Source organism: Takifugu rubripes, chromosome 4 (genome assembly GCF_901000725.2).
Source record: "Takifugu rubripes chromosome 4, fTakRub1.2, whole genome shotgun sequence".
Taxonomy (NCBI): Eukaryota; Metazoa; Chordata; class Actinopteri; order Tetraodontiformes; family Tetraodontidae; genus Takifugu; species Takifugu rubripes.
The window spans coordinates 14835506-14856583 of record NC_042288.1 but is presented as its reverse complement, the minus strand read 5'-3'; the positions used below and the strand labels follow the sequence as shown (position 1 = coordinate 14856583).

The 21078-nt window shown below is 44.8% G+C and overlaps 2 protein-coding genes across 5 annotated transcripts in view; both read right to left on the bottom strand.

Annotated features, from left to right (window-relative positions):
- The window catches only part of pde10a (phosphodiesterase 10A), a 41853-nt gene extending 31542 nt beyond the window's left edge, over positions 1–10311 (bottom strand). Inside the window, exons 1-2 of one of the 4 annotated variants that reach the window (XM_029835228.1) lie at positions 10103–10310; positions 9843–10008 (exon numbers count right to left, since the gene is read on the bottom strand). In XM_029835228.1, the coding sequence (XP_029691088.1) occupies positions 9843–9918 (76 nt within the window). In that variant the 5' untranslated portion in view covers positions 9919–10008; positions 10103–10310. Of the gene's footprint in view, positions 1–9842 lie in introns of all 4 variants that reach the window. The other 3 variants (XM_029835231.1, XM_029835227.1, XM_029835230.1) reach the window with 3 other exon arrangements.
- Positions 10312–12705: 2394 nt separating this feature from the next.
- tbxtb (T-box transcription factor Tb) lies at positions 12706–15935 on the bottom strand. Its single transcript, XM_029835222.1, has 8 exons — positions 15633–15935; positions 15293–15557; positions 15065–15199; positions 14747–14808; positions 14581–14642; positions 14333–14485; positions 13891–14017; positions 12706–13601 (listed from the first exon to the last, which is right to left on the bottom strand). The coding sequence occupies exons 1-8, from the start codon at positions 15830–15832 to the stop codon at positions 13337–13339; spliced, it is 1269 nt and encodes a 422-aa protein (XP_029691082.1). The 5' UTR covers positions 15833–15935; the 3' UTR covers positions 12706–13336.
- Between the last annotated feature and the right edge of the window lie 5143 nt (positions 15936–21078).

Here is a 21078-nt window from a genome sequence, read left to right as displayed (position 1 = left end):
GTTGTTGGAGGTGGGCTGGGGGGGGGGTTAGATTTCACGTTTAGAAAAGCCGTGCACGAACACATTTGCATGTGACTGCAATGCGGATCATCTGAAACGTGACGTCGGCGGACGTCATTGCGCTGCGATCCATTAGGAAGAATGTTGAGGTGGGTGCATAATTTAGGTTAATGGAAGTACAAATCACAGCACATTATTACCTGGCCTGTGTCATCCTAATAATTGCCATTTTGAATAACTGCTGCCAGACGACAGGCAAAGCCGGAGGAGAGGTTGCTCACCCAGACATCCTCGCCGTCTCAGGACGAGCGATGACATCTGATTACTGCTCGATGTTTTGTACCTCGTTTTTTTATCTTTCCCCCCCCCCCTTTCTCATTGTTTTATGAGCATGACTGGGACATCAGAGCCAGAATCTCACACTTCACCTCCGCTCACATTGTGAAAAGCACAGCCTGTGTTGCAGTGGTACATTTAATGTCTCACATTTGTTTGAAAACTACAACCAGAATCAGAAAAAAAAAACAGCAGATGGGTACAAGGAGTGTAAAAAGTGGACAGTATTTTAGATTTTTAAATACAATTTAACGCCAATCAGTAAAAAAAAAACCCAAAACGCAACCCCCTGTTCCTGTAACAAACCCCATTAATCATTCCAATACAGCCAAACCCTGATGACTGGATGGAGGCCGTCAGCCTTTGCTTCTCACATGCACAAACGAATCATCTCGTTACTGGAATCTTTCACAATGCTCACCGCACATATTGTTAAAATTACAGCAAGTAGGAAGCTGGTTGCAAAAGAGCAGCAGAGGTGCTGTAAGAGAGCAACAGCTACTGTACATGCTTTGTTTTATTCACCGCGGGTTCCTGTTGACGTCTTTATCTTCTCCCATGCATCAGATTCCGTTAGTGGACAAGCTGAGTGCAGGTTACGGCTTCCCAAGCTCCTTTAGATCATCAGCGCTGCCGTAGATGGACACAATCCACCATTTTGCTTTTGTTTTTATGATCGCGCCATTGAAACTGAGGAACTTGCACACCTCCTCCATGGCTTTAAAGTGAAGAAGTCAGTATGTGTCAATGCTAGCTGACGTTAGCGTGCAGTTGAAGTCATAAACTTGGTTACTTTAAAAAGGCACAATCGAGACCAAAAAGGAGAAGGAGAGAAAGCAGATGCGTGCACGCTGAATGTCTGTTTTTCATAGTGGAAGAGTGATTTCCTGCGCACCAACAAAAGAAAGCCAACCCAGAAGCTGAAGCCATGGCCAGTGATTGTTACAACAATTTATTGCTGCAAAACTGAAGAAAAATGCAAGAAAAAAACCCCTTAAACAGATTTAACCTTTTCTCAGAATATATTTGGGCTGTTGTTAAGTTTGAGTCCAAGCAACTGACGATCTGTCTACACTCCCTGCAGCTCCATCTCCACCCTGAGGTAATCCACCTGAACATCTGCACGGCTGCTGCTCCGTGTGCCCGTCAGAGCTTCCACGTGATGAACATAATCATGGGGAAATAACGGCGCGATGCCCTGATAGAAGAACCGCAAATGAAAGTGCGGCGATCGCATTTTGGGTCTGGCAGCACAACTTGAGTCGCCTGCACGTCCCTCCAGGAAGGTTCGCAGCGCCGGCTCGTCAACAGGAAACAGGCTCATCTAGTGAGAGTTGCCTTTTATGGACTCGCTGACAGTAACAGCATATCCAGGGAACCTGAGGAGGATGAATTTCTTTCATTTGGGTTGATCGAATGACTAATCTGATTTGTAACACGGGTCTGTGTATTATGTGATATAGACTCCTGCTGGCTGTCCAGGAAGAAAACAGGCACCTCTTTACACACTTCTCCAGGTTTACCAGCGTCTTGAGAGCAAAGAATGTGTGTTGGCCTGACCCCACCAACACAGCCATCACAGCCTCAGAGGCTCATGATAAACCTGTTTAGCGATTGACTGGAGAGACCCGAACTGTTTGTTGTAACAGAATAAAGAAGAACTAAGACATTATGCAAGAGCGGCTGCTGCCTGATGGCAACAGGGATTGTAAAAAATGTTAAAGAAAGTGTTGCGTGGAGAGCGTCAGTAAGAAACTGTCCATTTAGTTTCTGATTCATCAGCAATCACTTAACAGCCGGCAGTTACCGGTAACCACATCTGGGAATCCACTACAAACATGTTTATGAGCTACTGGATCAAGGAAATATTTGATCATTTACCATCAGAGCTAAATGTTCAAGTGAATGTTCCAACTCGAGATGTGCTTTTAATATTTAGAATGTTAATAGTGAAATGTGTTTGTTAAATAGGTGCCAAAAATATGTCATAACACGGAGCTCAAAGTGGCTGGGAAACAAAACCGTGTTTCAAGACTTTTACAGTGATTTAAAGGAGGTTCTGAATTTCATAACTCCTTCAAGCCCCAAGAAGAAGAACGCCAGCTAAAGCGAGGGCCTCGCAGCTCTGCATCCCTGGTAGGCTTCTTTTGAAGTTATATCAGTGATATTGTTGTCAGGTGGAAAGAAGCTGTTCCCATGTGAACTGCTGGAGACACATGGCTGTCTACACCCTCCCAAGACAACAGTGGGACTTAAGAGTAACAGAGACTGCAGGGCAAAGCAACAAAAAACTCCCTGTTATGGAAGATTGTGAATATAAACAGTCAGGAAAGGGCATATGAACTGTGTGTGGTAAAAGATTTGAGTAGGAAATATTCTAATTTGGAACTGTTATTTACTAAGTCCCTACAGGGATCATCTCCTCGTTTTCCACCCATTGACGCAGAGATCAGAGGTTAGGGGAACTGCAGCCACTAGATATCCTCCTCCATCATTGTAATATGAGGAGGGCGAAGAAGGCTTGTGAGGCCGCGCTCCGGCTGCAGACTTCCTGCAAAATAAAGGGTTCCCTACGTGTGTTTTGTAAATTAATTAGCTTCCTGTATTGATGTCGGGCAGCAGACAACTGCCACAGTGCCGCTCTGTCAGGCTAAATCTCTCACAGGGACAACCTGATGCACATTCATGCACACAGTCTTAAGCTAATAGAGCAGCGTGAGTGTCACATGGTCACAAATTTAATATGAGCGCTCACAGTAAAACATCTGCTCCTGCTCAGGATGACAGAAACGTCACACTGCACAATCCCCCTGAAAAGAAAAGAGGATTAATGCAAATAATAGAGCAAGAAATACAGGAGAGGAAAGTTGAGCATGAACACACCGCGAGAGGGTCACAGAGCGCGGCGTGAAGAGGGGAGGTGCGAAAAGAATGATTTAAAACAAACCAACAACCAAAAAAAAACCCATTAATTCAGGGGAAGAAAAAACATGATGAAAGACGTGTTGTGCAGGGTGGGATAAAAGGGTTGGTGGTGGTGTGTGTGTGTGTGTGGAAGGGGGGGGGGGTATCTGCGTCAGAGCAGGATCCAATGAAGTCAGAGACGGAGGCTGGCTCGAGCAGGAGATGCTGTTACTGCCACTCACAGGGCCCGCCTGGGCTTCGTGGCCTCTACGTCACTGGGCTGGCACAAATTATGCCTGCCTGAACGTTTGCCACGCATAACCACACTACGTACACGTAGAAATACATGTGTGCCGGGGCACTTTGCACGCATGCACGATGGCATCCGAAATAGAAATGAAGCAGCTGGAGATGTAGATTTTTTTGAAACCATCTCCTGGTGCAGCAGATTTACATAAATTATTCTTTTGATGTTATAGAACATCAGCCTGTTTGTGTCACTGTAACATCTATGTACTGTATATATGTGATTCCAGCACAAGACTGCAGCGTTAATACTGATAAAAGGGTCAATGATTCAGGAAGTAACAGGATTTCTTCAATGGATGCCCTGCTAACATTCTGTTGCACATTTATGTTGAATTTTAATAATATTTGTATGTGTGAGCTTCACTATTAAGGTGTCCTCAAACATGAAAAACATACCTTTATTTTTTTAACATTTATTACATCTTTAACATCACTGAGACGTGACACAAATCCTGCAAATCCTTTTTATTTGGATTCACAGTCTGTGTTTCCACTGGCAGCTTTCCTGACCCAGATTGTCATATTCGTAAATCAACAGGACGACTACGATGACGGGCACGGGGTCGGAGGTCATTTCAGAGCAAAAGAGGAAGAAAAAAAATCCAAACAGACGGCGGTCGTGTCTGAAATAACCCACTTCGCTGTGCAAATCCCGTCCTCTCAGATCTTGATGGGCGAAGGAACAACCTTGCAAAAACAGGCCGGAGAATAACCAAACAGGGCATTTTCGTCTGCTCTTAGAATTTTGCTTTAATTTGATGGAAAAGATGTGGTTGTTCTATTTTAACAGTGCAGAGGGCAGCAGCTGCAGGCTGACAGGAGTCACATCCCATAGGTGACACGAGGCAGCAGACGCAAGCCATGACCTCATCAGACCCCCACCGACCCATCACGACACTACCACCACCCCCCTATTCTGTGTTAAACACACACACACACACACACACACAGAGTTGCACTCATACAGCCCCAGTCTGCTTCCTGGACAGCGTCCTGGTCAAACGGAAACCTTTTGAACACACAGCTGCATCATTACTTCCAGCTGAGTGATGTCACCCCGCCCCACCCCGCCGGTGTGTGTGTCTCATGGAGGTGTGTGTGTGTGTGTAGAGCAAGGTGCTGCTGACTGACTGCGTGATTCGGCTGCTACTGCATCAACTACACGTGGAAATCGCGTTGACTACAACGTAATTCCCATTCGCCAGATACAATAGACCCAAGATGAATGTAGAAATGTGATGCAGTGCACGTGGCCATGACGGATTTACTTTTGCATTTCTTAAGCTGGTGAAAAGAAAAAAGATGTTAAAAAAAATGTACCGCCTTTTTTTAAAAATTGTACATTCTTGTTTTTAATGTTTTATTTGCTTCTCATATGACATTAAAATTGAATGAAAAATTTTATAGCTAACACACACACACACACACACACACACAGATCGTTCTAAATTTTTGCAATTCTATAATATTAAAAAGAACTGTTGTCATCCCAAAATGAACTGACTTGGATAAAATAAGGATGTATTGAATCTGACCAACAATGATGCAGCGCTGAATTGATAACTTAAATAATTGAAATGTCATTTAAAAATAAGGTTCAAATTCCAGGTTCAAATGTGTTTCCTACCTTCCTCTTTGCAATATACAACTGTGGAACAAATGCGTGTCGGGAATAAAAATTCGAATTGAACTGAATAAACCATGTCATTATTTAATAATAATAATTACTATCATAATTATTTTTTATTATTGTTATTACATCAGACATTTCGTCGTCTTTTCCACTGTGGATTTTGATTTATTTTTTTGCGACGGCTGCATGTTCCCATCTTTATATGTTAGCCCCATCTAGTGTCGGCCTGCCGGCCTGTCAGCCCCCCTCTCTGTCCGCTCTCTGTCGGATTTCAACACTCACAGAAGCAGAGAGGTAATTTGATTTAAGCACAAGTAGGTCGGAATGCGAATGAAAATATAAAATATGTACAAACATGTGGACCCATCTCCTGGCATGGTGTAAGCTGCAATGCACGTGATGGCCATCGGGGGCAGTGTCGTCCAAGATGGCCCTTTACGTAACGTTAACCTCGGTAGTGAAACTGCTGCCAACACGTCCTCAGAGGAACGCACCACTCTGCACAATATGGAGCTTAATTGCATTGATATAGAAACACCTGTCAGTCAAAGCTGTGGGCACAGAACCAAACACAAAACCCATGACAAAGGAACGTTAAGTCTTTAGGGACTGATCTAGTCAGAATATTTAAGAGCCTTGACAAAGATGAACATTTATGCTGTGATGAAAGCCTTCTAAATTTCATTGCTAATTTCAGGGGTTCCAACAGTGACCAGTTATGAGCAGCAGAATGATGATCTTTTTGATTTAGTCATGAAACAGGCGAATTTTTTAAAAAAAAAGAAAAGCTGCACATTTTTCTCAACGTAGTTTCCTTACAGGACATTCTTTCTGTACAGGATATTCTGTAGGATATTCAGGTCAGGTCAGTCAAGTTTGAATTATTCACCCCAGACACTGTATACAAGGGTGGAAACAGCCTGATTGACAGCTGAGCTCCAGATGCAAGTGACACCATGACCGTGTGGACAAGAACAAAACAAAGGTGAAAACTCTGATGATCCCTCGTTAGCCGTCAGTCTAACTGTGCAAACTCGTCTTAGAGCCTCAAACATGTGGTATCAGTCAGTAAATTAACATTTATAATATAGAATGTAAAATAAAAGAAATGATCTAAAGTGGCTGCACAAGTTTTGGAGCTAAATTCTGCTATTTGTTAGCGTGACAGTGAGAGAAAACATTTTTAGAATGAGCCTCTGGCATTTCTAGATGAGCAGCCATATGCATGAAATATTTAATAAAGACTTTATCATGATCAACTCTTTCGAGTCAGTGATCGTCAGATTACGTTAGTCAATTTGTGCAATTTTAATTCAAACCTTACTCGCTGTCGCGGGCTTGTAACATCTGGATTCTGCCTCAGTTCTCCCAGAAAATCACAAGATCTGCAAGATCTCAGACGTGTTTCTGTTCCTGTACCAGGACCAGAGTCCTGCAGGATTAATCACAGCTATAAATCATTTATACACTCCTCCCATGCTTCCTCTTTCTTGACCCGTGCATCCGAAAGGGTCCCAGACGCAGCCGTGGGGCCACGCAAATACATATTTTGTCATTCATAAATGACAAAGCATAAACATTTAATGATGACGTTTTGTTTGAAATAGAAGTTCCTGCTTTTCCTTAATAATGTACCGTGGAGGTCGTTGTGAGGTAAAGGGAGGATGGCAGCGCGTGTGGCCCCCTGAGCAGGCACAGATGCAGGCACAGTCGGGGCAGGAAGCGCCTGGCTCTCCCTCGCTGTTGGCCAAGGGAACTTCTCATGTGGGCGTGAGCAGCCAGAGATGCAGAGTCAGAGTCTCCAGTCCCAACACACAGGGCTCAAGAGTCTGTGGCAGATCAGCTCCGAGTGCCCTTTGACCTCGGGGGCGGGGCTTGTTTTCATGGTTATCATCTGCACCAACGTCACTCGCACACACTCGTGTGTGTCACATGTGCCTGAAGTCTGAAAGGTGAGCGGCCGGTTGTGGCCCATTGTGGCTCCGCAGCATCTGACTTACTGACGTATGTGTGTCTCATTTGGTGCATTTGGGATTTTATTTTGGAAACTATTATTCATCCATCCATCCCTCCATCCATCATCCATCATCCATCTATCCATCCCTCCACCATCCATCCATCCATCCATCCATCCATCCATCCATCATCCATCCCTCCATCCATCATCCATCTATCCATCCATCCATCATCCATCCCTCCACCATCCATCCATCATCCATCCCTCCATCCATCATCCATCTATCCATCCATCCATCATCCATCCCTCCACCATCCATCCATCATCCATCCATCCCTCCATCCATCATCCATCTATCCATCCATCCATCATCCATCCCTCCACCATCCATCCATCATCCATCCCTCCATCCATCCATCATCCACCCATCCATCCATCCATCCATCCATCCATCCATCCATCCATCATCCATCCCTCCATCCATCTATCCATCATCCACCCATCCATCCATCCATCTATCCATCATCCATCCATCCATCCATCCATCCATCTATCCATCATCCATCCACCATCCATCTAGCCATCCAGCTATCCATCCATCATCCCTGAATCGATAATCCATCCATCATCCAACCATCCATCTGTCCATCCAGCTATCATCCATCCCTCCATCCATCATCCAACCATCCATCCATCCCTCCATCGATTATCCATCCATCCATAATCCATCCATCATCCATCAATCCATCAATCCATTATCCATCCATCATCCATCCATCCACCCATCCAACCATCCATAATCCATCCCTCCAGACATCATCCCTCCATCCATCATCCATCCATCCATCATCCCCCCCATCCATCTTCTATTAACTGCTGCTTATTCTTCATCAGGGTCATGGGGGAGTGTTGGGGGGTCACCAGGCCAACGGCAGTAAAACACCCACAATGGGTCACCAGTTCATCACAGAACACACATCTCATTCATCCACACATGCAGAACATTTTATGGTGCTTTTCCACGACACATCTCCAGCGCTCACAGACTCCTTTTGTTGTTTTCCATCACAACTGGGCCGCACCTCGCCGCGCGTGGGGTCATCACACCAAGGCGTCTGCACCTCTACGTAGGTTTGTGCGTCGCCATTTAGCTCGTTCGCAGAGATGATAACACACGCGCTCACGTTGCCGGGTTTTCAAAAACAGCAGGTTAGAGGGCTGTCATGACTCATCCGGTGACGTTGCCTCCTGGCCAATCAGCGTCTGTTGACGTCAGAGTTGGGACTTGACTCAGCTTGCTTAAAAAACTAGTACCACTACCATGCGCCTTATTAAAAACACGAGTCGGGTCGAGTAGAGCCGAGTCGGTGCCCCGTTGGAGTCTCCATCCAACCTAAAAATGCATGTTTTGGGCTGTAGGCAACCAGAAAACCCCCTCGCCGACCATTGACCCACGTCTGTCAGGTCTCGGCTGGGTACAAACATGAGATGTGGACGGCCGATACTTTGTCGATCAGATCATGTTCCTGCGTAGGTCTTGGCGTACTAGCACAGTGACGCTGAGATAGGCTCCATCCACAGCGTCTCTGAGAACGCCGGTGTGGTGGTGAGTGGGTGCCAAAAGGGAGGGAGGCGAACAATCGCTTGGTGTTGAAAGCTGCTACCATAGCGATGCGTCGTGAGATCATGTCCACAAACACAGAAAAAGCTTGATCACGTACGGTCACTTTCTCTTAATGAGCTCTGCCACAGAGGGTTTCTATCGGCTAAATGACAGTTTTTGCTGCTGCCGGAGTTTGGTCGGAGGTCAGGCGCTCAGTTTCTGTTCCTGTATGGAGACAATGTCGATTGTAACAGAAACTCTGTACACAAAGTTCAATTAGCTAAATTAGCTATAGAGAACTGAACTGTGTTTTATTGGTGTGGTAGAAGCAGTAATACCAAGCTGCTAAAAGTCTCCAAATGAGCAGTGGCTGAGTTAATTTGGTCTGACACTTTTGGTAAACTCTCATCTTGCAGGCTAATAATCATACTTGGTTTCACAGTTCCCATCTTTACACACAATTTCATACTATTTGCTGCATAACTTATTTCAATTGAGATGGAAGACGGAGGAGGACGCGAAGAAGTAGCGCACTGCCCCTATTAGCTTTAGTATACTAGCAGATGGAACTTTCAGATTTCAAACATCACATCTCAAATTTTTGACCCATTCATGAAAACGGGTTGATTTCGTTGCGTTTCACCGATTTGTCTGTTATGGACAAGGGAGAAGGTTCTGAATGGAGGAACATTAATGAATAAAAAAACATTACAGTAAAAACACACAACAGCTTCTCTAAAGTCACACAGCACCAGAATTCCTCCCTATCTGGCTTTGAGAAACCAATAACTTGTAAATCTCCATCTATACCCTCTCAATCAACGCGCTCCTTCTGGGGGGAAATGAAATCTGTTCTGCAGCCAAACCCAAGGTCACATAAATCTGACCCCAATCAGAACCGATGAGAGATTATAAAAAGTAATCCTCTGCACACAAGAGTGTTTTCTAGGGATGAAAGTTCTCGTTTGACTGGAGAGAAGATTGAAACCAACATTAACGTAACAGTTTTCGGTCCGTGGACCGAAAGGTGATGCCTGGAAAATTCAAACAGTGCTTCGGTAGTAGTTTGTGAAGAGTTCCCCTGTCATCTCGACTCCTACCTTGGTCGCTGCTGCATCCTGCAGACGGGGATTCCACGAAGTCTTCCTCGTCAGGACTTTTCCGTTTCTTCGACATTTGCTATCCGGGCGATTCTGTCCACCGCTGAAGGGACGTCTGCTGGTAGCGTGGACTTCAACCAGCAGGATACACGACGCATACAACAGTCTGCGGGAGGCGAGCGGAGAAATGCGAGTGGATCTCAGTCCCATTCATTCAGATTCCTTCTTCAGTTGTCCGCTCGCGGTGCGCGCAAAGTTACCGTTTGGTTGGCAGCCGCGCATCTGGACGGGCACGCAGCCTGTCTCCCCCCCGACGCCCGACGGACCGTCACCTTCTTAACAAATGAAAGATATTTGCTGGCGAGGTGATTAGTTGACCACGTGCGCCGCGGATTATTTTACAATCCCGCTCAGATGGAAATTACGAACTAGCGACAACTTGTTGATCGGTGACTCAGTGGCGAGAGGGAGAGGGTGTGTGTGTGAGTGTGTGTGTGTGTTCTCACTCCCGAAAGTTCATTTAGATTCTCAACGTGGTGGATGACGTCAGACTCCAAGTCTAATCAGATGACGCACAGTCGGCACAAAGGGAGTTCTTGGGTGCCGTGAAGGGTCTACGCTAATGTAAACGCGGACGTGAGCGGCCAACTAGATCAGTTACGCCACAACCGTGCGTGTCTTTCGCCACACGCGAGTCGGCCAGTAAGTTGCGGGAAAGGCAACATCTGGGAAGAAGATTCCTCCGCGGCGCACAGCTGGAGACACCGGACCGCAAAAGTAGCGCGCCACTGCGCAGTGACCATCCCGGGGATGGGGAGAGAAATCTGTTCATTTTATACACTTCAGGGAGCCTCAGACAAACTGTTAACAAAGTGTGTGAATAAATAGAGCAGCGGGAGGGAAGCGGCGCTGGGCGGACCGGAGGGGGCCGGAGACGCCAGTCTGCGCTTTTACAAACGGCTCGACGGTGGAGCCCTCCCCGCCACCACAGCTTCCCTTTTCTCGTGTGCCGGTTTATTTATGAGGTCCAGCGGAGCGGAGGATCACATCGCTTTTACTACGTCTGCTTCAGATTCCCCGTGCAGCATCTCAGCAGAATGTAGCGCAGAGATATTCTGTTTCTGAACCATTTCCCCTCCGCTTCACTCACAGGCCCGCACTTGTAGTCGTGACGCTATTTCGTGTGTTTTCTGAAGGCAGACACCCCCTGCCTTCCCCCCGTTTACACTCCCCGACTCTGCCCCCTCCCGTTCCGCATTCACTGCAGCAACTGACGTCAAGACATGCTTGCGTCAATGCTCCCTGCTTAGCCAGAAAGCTTTTTTTTTTTCATTTGGATCATAATGGGATTATTAGGCTTAGAGAAATACCCTGCCTTCGTGGCTTTTAAGAGTTTTTTTTCACCCTGATTTAAACATGATTTACCAAAAGAAAATTACAAAACGTGGCTCTTTGAGAACATCCACGAGCGCCAGCGTCTCTATTCAATGCACATTTGCACATGATGATGTTGCCTTTCGCTTTGTAGCTGAATTTGAACAGCACCATTATCTCCTAATTATTTATCTTGTGCATAGATGCCTGTTCAAACGTCTCTGTGTACAAACACTCACCAGGAACACGTGTGCTCCTTCATGACAGTCGATGGCTCATTTGCACAAGGAGAGGACATTGTGATGTACAGTTCTTCCTGACCTTGATCCTCGGGGCTGAATGAGCTCTCGGCTGCTTCAACCCTGCTGTAATGCTTCCAACGTTGCTTTGATATTCAGATCTGTGAGTCTGTTTTCTCCTACCAGAACACCCACTGTGTGCACAGGCACAGATTTTAGCACAAAAAAACCCTGGTGCCCAGCTGGAGGCGGCTGAAATTGTCTTGGTGGTTGAGATAAATACAAAATAATATGCTGAGGAAGCAATTTAAAGGACGTTTTTGAGGACTAAAGGGGGCTGATTTTTACTAAGATGTTGTTTTGCACTAAAAATCAAAGAACTTGCACGAGTGTAAATGGAGAATCATGAGAACACACTCGGGTTATTTTAACGTAACAAATCTACACGTGTGTCAACTGAAGAAAAATGGTTTGTGTGGGTTTCGCACCGTGACAGGATAGGGTTTAAAAACTCCCGAAGAGTGCAGAGTGTGCAGACCTCAGAGCACTTTTGTGACACCAGTTTATAAAATAAGGGGATATTCACACTGGAGAGATGCTGCAAGGCACCACAATGATGAAAACTAGAGGGAAATATATGCAAAAAAATATGTATAAATATGATGTTTGGTGTCACAAACCAATAAAACAAACATATTGAGTGTGGTTTAATCAGAATATTGATAATGAATGGATATAATTATATAAAGTACATCATTTTAGACTGATTTGGACGGGGTGTTTGAAACCAAACCCGGACTTGACGTCCTTTATTCTTTATTTAGGAGACTGCTTTCATGTCATGGAGGTGTGGACAGAACACGGTGAGTGGGCTCCGGTGGATTCCGATGCTCGTCTCTGGGGTTTCTCACCTGACAAGCAGGTCTATATTTAACAAGTCAACCTGTTAAATGTGCACAGATCCAATCCCTCACCTTTCAGCCACCGGCTCTCAGCAGTTAAAGCAAATGAAGCCATCTGATGGCAACTATCAGAAAACCTTTTATTTTGTGGAGTGTATTAAAACTATGTGAAAAATCATACTTTCAAAATTAAAAATAGGATTCTGAAAGTTTATATTGGGGTGCTGGAGACTCTCCCTAATGTCACAAGCTCCAATCCACAGATACATTTCCTCTGAAAAGACTTGCACCAAACTTTGCATCACCTTTGTCACCCACCAACAAGATATTCATCTTTATGTCCAATTCTGCTGTGAAATTCCCAATGAGAATTGATTTATTTACTAGAGTTACAATAATCCATAGCAACAATATGTAAAATGCAGTGGAGTTGATTTGGCAAAGTAAACACTCTTTACATCAGTAAATGTACTTAGTTCCATTTCCACCCTGCATTTGTGCGTTCACAGGACATTTGTTGTGCGACTCCAAGAACTGTTACTTCAATATACAACCGAGATTTGCGTGATTCACTTCAAAAACCGCAGGTAACATGTTTTTAATCATGCAACATTCCATCTTCTGCTTGGCAGAGTACTGGTAGGAGATCCCTGTTTGCATTTCAGTTCTCTATTTACATTGTAAACCTGAGTCCCGTTCTCATTTTCACTATGAACAATGGAAATAAACTGTATATGTACATTTTCTGTCCCTTCTGTGGATATTGTCCCGTTATGCTTAATATAAGCAGGTTAGTTAAACGCATTTGTGTTTGCAGGCACTTTAAGCAGGCAGAATCCACCAGAAACAACAAATAAACCTCCATTGTCCCGGTATAAAGAATCAATAGATTTATATTCTACCCGTTGAAAGAAATTCTATCAGCAGTTATTTACAACATGTTGTAACACATCTGGTCAGGTCTGGAGCAATGACTCCGTCAGAGGGACGGAGGTGTCGCAGGGGTCCAGACCGAAGTCAGTCCTCCTCCCTGTGGAGAGGCCTCAAACTGAGCTGCATCATGCACCTCTGTGGACACGCTGCTGTCATACATGGGCGAGCCACAAGAGGGCACTGTCATCGAGTGGGACAGGCCAGGATACTGGCTGCTGCAGCCTCGAAGAAACTGGGAGCTCATGTTTGTCCCATTCTGGGACACAGGAGTCAGCGGGGAGTTGCTCACAGACCACAGGCTGGTGTACTGACTGCATGGAGACATGGAGAGAAGGTATTACTCTGACTATGTTAGTTAGTTAGAGGCCTTCTATAGTATTTATTATTTCTTTGGTGGAAAACTCATCATAAATTTACAGCTCATTAATCTGCAGGACCTGCAGATTTATTGTTATTGAATCTATGAGGAATGCTTCTGTCACCTTTAGAATATATAAAAAAGTAAATAAGGCAGTCCTCAAGATGAAAATGGACCCCGTCCTGTATTAAATCTGAATCTCAATGAATGTGAGGAGATGAGCAAAAATGCTCGATACAAACCTGGAATTGGTACCAGAGGTGGGAGTGTGTGTCATGGACATGACACTGGAGTGTGTTGGCACATGAAGACCGGACCAGTTATCGTGGTTTGGCAGCAAACAAGCTGATGAGTTATCAGAGTAGCCAACTGTAGCACAAATGGAAGCACAAGAGTTGGTTTTAGAAAAGTTTAGAAGTCAATTAATGCAATTACAAACTTTGTAGATAATCACAGCTTTTCACAGCTTCCTGATACCAGTGCAACAGTTAAAGGTATGAATATTCCCTCCATGGGTACCTTGTTTGAAGACCAAGTGTTTACAGCTCTGTGGCTCCACTCAAACAAAGGCCAGAGGAATGCAAACCATTCCACTCTCAGTAACATCTGTTTGACTTTCTTGTTAATAGCCAGAGGAGAAATGGTGTAATTCCTGGACATGCGGAGGTAAAAGATAACACTCACTGGGTGAATTGGTGCGATGGGCATATGGGCTGGTGTACGGGGCAGAGCGGTGGTTCCTCACGGCGGAGTAACGCTCACAGCCAGGGGATGGTGACAACGAAAGGGGAGTCCCAAACTGGGTGTGAGGAGTGGAAGGAGGGATAAACCAAGAACCTACGAGCCCAGAATACAAGAAAACCTGATTAGACGACATCTTATAGTATGTGACTTCAGGTCACATATTTTGGACTGAATATTTTAATACTTACAATGAGAGTAACTTGACTGATGGTTTTCACCTGTATCTTCCTTTATGTCTTTAATATCTTTTCTGAAGGACATATATGAGGATTTAGCGGAAACTTTTGAAAACAGCAACAAAATAAGAAACAGACATTTTTTCTCTCTAAGAATAGAGAGCATTTACTTTTTTACCTTTCCTTGGCATCTAGGAAGGCTTTGGCAAATGGGTTGTGTTTTATTTTTAGTGCAGTGACCTAAAACAAAGAAAGAACAACAGAAAGTTATTGAGAAAGTTGCTGTTAGAAAGTCAACGTGAGGTTACGAAACTAAAATGAGTCAACTGTTTTTAATCTAAATATATAAAATTAGCTTTAATGTGTGCGTAAATCCTGTGCGTAATGTTGACGCACATTTTACGCACTCAACTGACACGTCGTTAGTGCGTTATTTAAAGTGAAATACACGTTCAACCAATGTTTTCATCTTAAGCAAAAATGCGTCACTACACACCTCGTCGTTTTGATAAGCTGTAACAGCGATGAACTGTGTCTCGGGGAAAGAATGGCTCGTGATCATCTTCCTTGTGCCCCCAACGCGCACTATGTGGATACGGGGCTCGTACTTGTGAAGGGAATTCAGCATTACCTGGAAGACACAGGCGAAAGAGCAACGGCTGCAATATTCCGTCACTTTTTTCTCTTTTCTTAGAGCAGGTAGAAGCAAGACTCTTCTCATCACCTGTCCTCCTCCGTTCAGTTTATTGGTGAGTTTAACTTTGTTGAAAGAGACGGCCGCTTTCATCCAGTGCGCCCCGAAGTTGGGAGAATCCGGGTGGATGTACACACAGCTGGGCGTTTGAGGTTCGGGTTTTCCACCGGGAACCCACTCCCCGTTCACATATTTCCACCTGTGGTTGTCCGCTGAGACGAAGTCCAATAAAATGGAATACATGGCGTTCGGGTCCAAACCAGACACGTTGGCTTTAAGCACCGGAAACATGCGCCTTTACACAAATATATAAATAAATAAATAAATGAAAAACGAGGCAATAAATAAATCATGTGGCATCTTTCCTTACCTGCCGTTCTTTGTGACGATCATTTCATTTGTCAGAGTTTTGAATTTTTGCCAAAGCTCAATCTCATCCAGGGACACTGTCAGGTCCTTCTCCGTGGGGTCACCCTTCTCGCTGCCAGCCTGCAGCTCACTCTCGACCGCATTAAGTAGGTGGTCCACCCGGTAATGACTGGCCTTCCCGGTACATTCGCCTGCAGCCATCCTGTCCAACAGCTCGATAGTTGTAATCTCGGGTCTTATACGCAAATGTATCTGTTTTTTCTCCCGTCCTGGTGTCTCCTGAAAACACTCCTCTCCGGATGTCATGCATAGGTTAAATAGGCTGAAGGGAATCTCCATGTCGGGGTTTGGAGCAGAGATGGTTGGCTCGTTTTCTCTTTGATCTCTTCGGACTGTGCGGATTGGCTGGGACAGGTCATATCCTCGGTGTCTGCAGGATGGCACCCTTTTGAATAAAACAGTTTCACTTACTTTATTACATCAACCTGTAAATATTGACACTTACATCAAAGCCACACCTGCAGAATTAAACCATTCTGCTCAAGAGAACCACATTGAATGCTTATTTATTGATCCCTCCAGACCCAAAATGGAGGAACTGAAAGTGTGATACTTCCTTGCTGAAGCACATTTGGTGACAATAAATTAATTAATTTACTTTTTTTCCATTATTAACTGAATAAAATCATTAAAGGTAGCCCTTATTTATTTTAAAATTAGATAAGGTGGGAAGAAAATAAATAAAGATGTGTGTTTTTTAGTCAAATATTTCAACACTTTTAAACCGATTTAAAAATACTATTTACAGAATGTGAACTTTACTTTTGACGTGTAAATCGACTCAAATATATGTTTGGGTTGGCTGAGTTCTCAAATGCTGATTAATTATCATATGTTATCTTGTCTGTAGTGTAAAAGCATCTAAATCTAATATATTTTATTGTGAATTATTGTTGAATATGTTAATATATGTGACTAATCCTTCAGTGATTTTAGTTCCAAAAAGACATGATCAGTGCTGACGTTATGCTCAGAAATCACAGGTAAATTTTATTTCAAACCAATTGCCATGGCAACATCTGAAGGGGGGGGGGCAACAACATACTAGCTTCCATGGAGCTGTGCTGGTGTGTTGTAGCTGGTTTGTGTTACTAACCAAATCACCATCTCCTCACTCCTCCTGCCTTCAGAGGCTCCCTCTGTCCAACAGTCTGGACCAGACTTCGCAGTGGGCAGAGAAAAACAAATATCACCCAAATACGTCTACAACGCACCTATGCAGGCCTCAGCGGCACCAAGACTAAAGCTAAACTGACGTACACACTGAAATGTCCTTCATAACTCCGCTTCTTTGGGATTCATGACCATCAGCCAACATTAACGGTGTTTGTTAACTGCTCCTGTAGTTGCTGTGAGGTTCCTAACATGGGACCTTTTAACAGTGGGTGACACATATGACATTCATCCATCACTTCCTGTTTCAGTAATCGGTTTGTACTGTAAAGACACCCCCCACCGTGGCTCCCCAACCCACCCATATACGAGCTGAGCGGCCCGTAAAGACAGAGGCGTCATGGCTGGCGTCATTTCCCACAGTCCTGGTGTCCCGTTGATCACCTCCTCCAGCAGCCACCCTGTCACACTGGCACACTTCACTTCCTGTTGGACAATATGACACAGACACCGAAGCCCCCCCGATGCAGATGCATCAAATAAATCAACAGAACACTCTCAGGTTAGCTTCACTTTAGCAACAGAACCATTAACAATAGTATCACTAACAACATTAATCCGTCTCCATCTCATTTTGGCTTTTCTTCTGCTGCCTTAGGGACAGAAGCCTGCGTCCACGTCCTGAAGACAGCTGCAGTTCAGGCAGTGGAAGATGTGAGTCTCAGTGACTAAAGCTTGTCTGACCAGTGTTTACCCTCCCTCTGGCCAGGTTGGCCCTCTGTTTGCGTTGCTCAGGCCCGTTTTTACACAAAAGTGAGAGGAAAATGAGCCGTGCAGACGTCTGCGTGCTGCTCCACACCTGAGCATGGCCGCTGTAGTGCTCTATTTTATTTACTCTAAACAGGAGAATATAACTCATGAAAAAGATCAAGTTTCGTGCCTTTGATAAAGTGATAACAGGCAACTTCAGAGGTCTCTAGCAAATTCCAAGGAGCGGTTAAAGGACACACACAGCTGAAGGTGATCTGCCATAACTTTCTCCAAACATGTTACGTTTGCACCAGCGTAACAAAACCGTCGCTCTTTAAAACATCTGAAATTTGCTTTGGTGCACCTACAGAGGTTCTCCTTAAACTGCTCTTCCCATCTGAACAGAATGCATTTTATCCAAATTAAAAACTTGCAAAAAAAAATAAACAACTTAAATTTCTGGAAGAATTAAAATGTTTCAGCTGCTTGAACGTTGCAGCTTATTTTGAATTGATTACACTTTTGTTACTTTTTGGCTTTATTGTTTGTGTGTGTGTGTGTGTGTGTGTGCGTGTGTGTGTGTGTGTGTGTGTGTGTGTGTGATCAGCAGGCTGTTGGTGTCCCAGGTGTGTTAAGATGAATTTCTTTGTGGGAAACTTGCGTTCCATTTCTAAAACCATTACGTTTGAGAACATTTGGGTGTCTTCCAGCATTAAAGCAACGCTAGTTTGATTCCCTACAGCTCTTTTGGGCCGTCCAGGCGTCGCTAGTTTGATTCCCTACAGCTCTTTTGGGCCGTCCAGGCGTCGCTAGTTTGATTCCCTACAGCTCTTTTGGGCCGTCCAGGCGTCGCTAGTTTGATTCCCTACAGCTCTTTTGGGCCGTCCAGGCGTCGCTAGTTTGTTCTGTTCTGTCTGGATTCCTGCAGACGTGCTCTCTAACCCCTCTAATAACTCCTCAACAGCTTGACAGCAACGACGTCATCGCTGACGCTCTCTGCTCAGGCTCTTTTTCATAATATGCTGCTACTACACATCAGCGAAGCAGCTCACGCTCAACAACACCGCACACTCGGGTGAGAACACGCTTTGTCTGCTGGGTGCAAACTGCCCCCCGAGAGGGCTCTTGAGCAAGGCAGCGTTTGCTGACAGGACAGTGCAGCAGGTAACAGATCTATACAACCCTCTGCACAGGTGGACTTACACTACGAGAACATTCTTGAGAGGTTCTATGCGACGTAGATTTGTAGCGTTGGACACGTCCGAGCCGGCACATTTTGCACGCTTGTGATGTGCACGTGTGAAATTCAACGTGTTGAGGAGACCCTGGCGAGGTGGTCACGGAGACAGCAAATTACCTGTCTCATGATAACCGCAGCTAATAATAAATATAGTAGTAAAACCGAAGCAGGTCAAACGGGCAGATGGCAGAACTTTTAAGCGAGGACTTCAGCACTAATTGCTTTTTAGAGAAGTATTTCTGATGGATGTGAGGAATGCGGCGAGAATTCACACGAGAACATGGTCGGTTCACTTTCACAACCTCCTGAAGCCTCCGAGCTAATGCGCTAATCCCAGCATATGTTATACGGAGTGACGCTATCGGCCGGATCAGGCCAAATCTCTTTTGGGGAAGGCATCGCTGTCTGGGGGGGGGTGGGGGGTCACCAGAGCAGGGTCACATCGTGTTTGTTCGTCTCACTTCTACGTGAGCTCCAGGATGGGTAGCGCAAAACATGCTTCCAGGGGAGCCTGTGTTTGCTCTGGAGGGCAGCTCAAACATCTAGAGGCCTCTACTGCCCCCCCCCTCCCCCCAAAACACAGATTCTCAGGACATACAGCAGCAAAGGGTTTTTAAAGCTTCTGTAATTAACATAAAAAAATCATTCCTGTTTGGTAGAATAGTTCACCAGCTGGAACATTTATTTGTGTGATAATAAATATGATATTTTGAACAGATTTAGAAGGGAGACAGTAAAGAAGAGACCTCAGGCCATCTAAAACTGGATCAGAGAGCTGAAACCAACTCCTTTTCTTCCCAAGGGTTACAGAGCAGATTCCATTGGGAACAGGAATCTTTGTGTCCTGTTGAGAGTTTCCATCTTTGAAACGATGCATTAGGGGTCCTGGGTCGGGATGGAGTTTTTATTTTCCACGTGGGACATCTGGAGCGGCAGCCCTGTGCAGCGACGCTAAAACACCACAGAACCAGGCAGAAGTTGCAAAACACCTTTTGTGTAGCCGAAAGGAAGAGCTCAGACAGAAAGAGACAGAAAGCTGTGGGAAGACAGAGTTAAAGCCGGCCAACCTCGTCTCAGAGGCTGGGAAACAGTGCATACAGAACAAATGAGAAGTAAACACGCAGCCACAGGAAGCCATTAACTGCTGCAAGGACCAATTAGGCCCCAGCAGGTGTTCTTGGCTTTGCCTGCTTTGGTGCTGCCTCACCTCAATGTCTGACGGAGCCTCTCTGTCTTAACTGAGGAAACAACGGGTAGTTTTCATTTGCTTAGCTATTTAAAGGAAAGGATTTCCACTACAAGGTCTCTAAAGTTCTTTATTGTGCTCTCTCTGGCCCCTACCCCACCCACCAAGTGCAAGTCATTAGAAGGGGGCAATTACACCCTCCTGAAGAAGCTGAGCTTTTACAGGAGGCGAAGATAAGACAGGATCTCCGTCACGTTGGCTCCCCCCCCCCACACACACACACAGACAGGCAGCTCTGAGACTTATGGCTCTTTTCACACCTGGAGAGAGATGAGACAGTCAAAATCAAAGTCAACCACAACAGCTCAGGCCGCCGACAACAAAACAGAGGAAATGAATATTTTCAAAGTAAAGCTGTGAAACCCTGCCGGTACCCAAGGAGCATTGTTAACGGCCTCAGTGTGAGGAACTACGCCGGTGCAAATGTTCCATGCTTAGATTACCGTTTTACTTTGTTTTATCTTGAATTATCATTCTTAAACTGGCAAATCACCACCAAATAATGGTTCAAATATAAAGGAATGCTACTATGTTGGAACGGTGTCTCCGATCAAAAAATCCAAAAATTGACCAAAACTTATGTATCTTTACTCAATATATGGACATATTTATACACAATAAAACCCTAATTATTGCTGATTGCACTTCAAAGTTATGTATCCTGATTAATTATTGGGATGATTTCGGCATCTTGTCTTCCTAAAGTCCTTCCTAAATGCGCTCGCCGTTAATGATATGCATGTCACTGAAGAGTCAAAGAGGAAAAGTCAAAGGTGTGAACTTTTAAACTCGGCAGCTTTGATATGCATATGTGTGTATTTGAGCCCAGACAGTTACTGTGGTGATAAACAAACAGTGCTCTGTGGGAAAATCTGGTGTCCCTACAACAAACTGTTATAGTAAAAAAAAAAAAAGAACAACTCAAGTAAAGGACGTGGAGCATCGCAGCAACAGCGATCGACGTGTAATGCTGCCCCCGTGAGGGCAAACGTGTAACTGCACCGTCTGATCAACAACAACAACAACAACAACAACAAC

Coding starts and splice junctions, on each gene's coding strand:
- tbxtb (XM_029835222.1), bottom strand. CDS start 15,832: ATGGCTGCAGGCGAATGTACCGGGAAGGCCAGTCATTACCGGGTGGAC. Junction 15,200..15,292: donor AACTGAACGGAGGAGGACAG/GTGATGAGAAGA, acceptor TGTGTCTTCCAG/GTAATGCTGAATTCCCTTCA. Junction 14,486..14,580: donor TCAGTCAAGTTACTCTCATT/GTAAGTATTAAA, acceptor CTGGGCTCGTAG/GTTCTTGGTTTATCCCTCCT.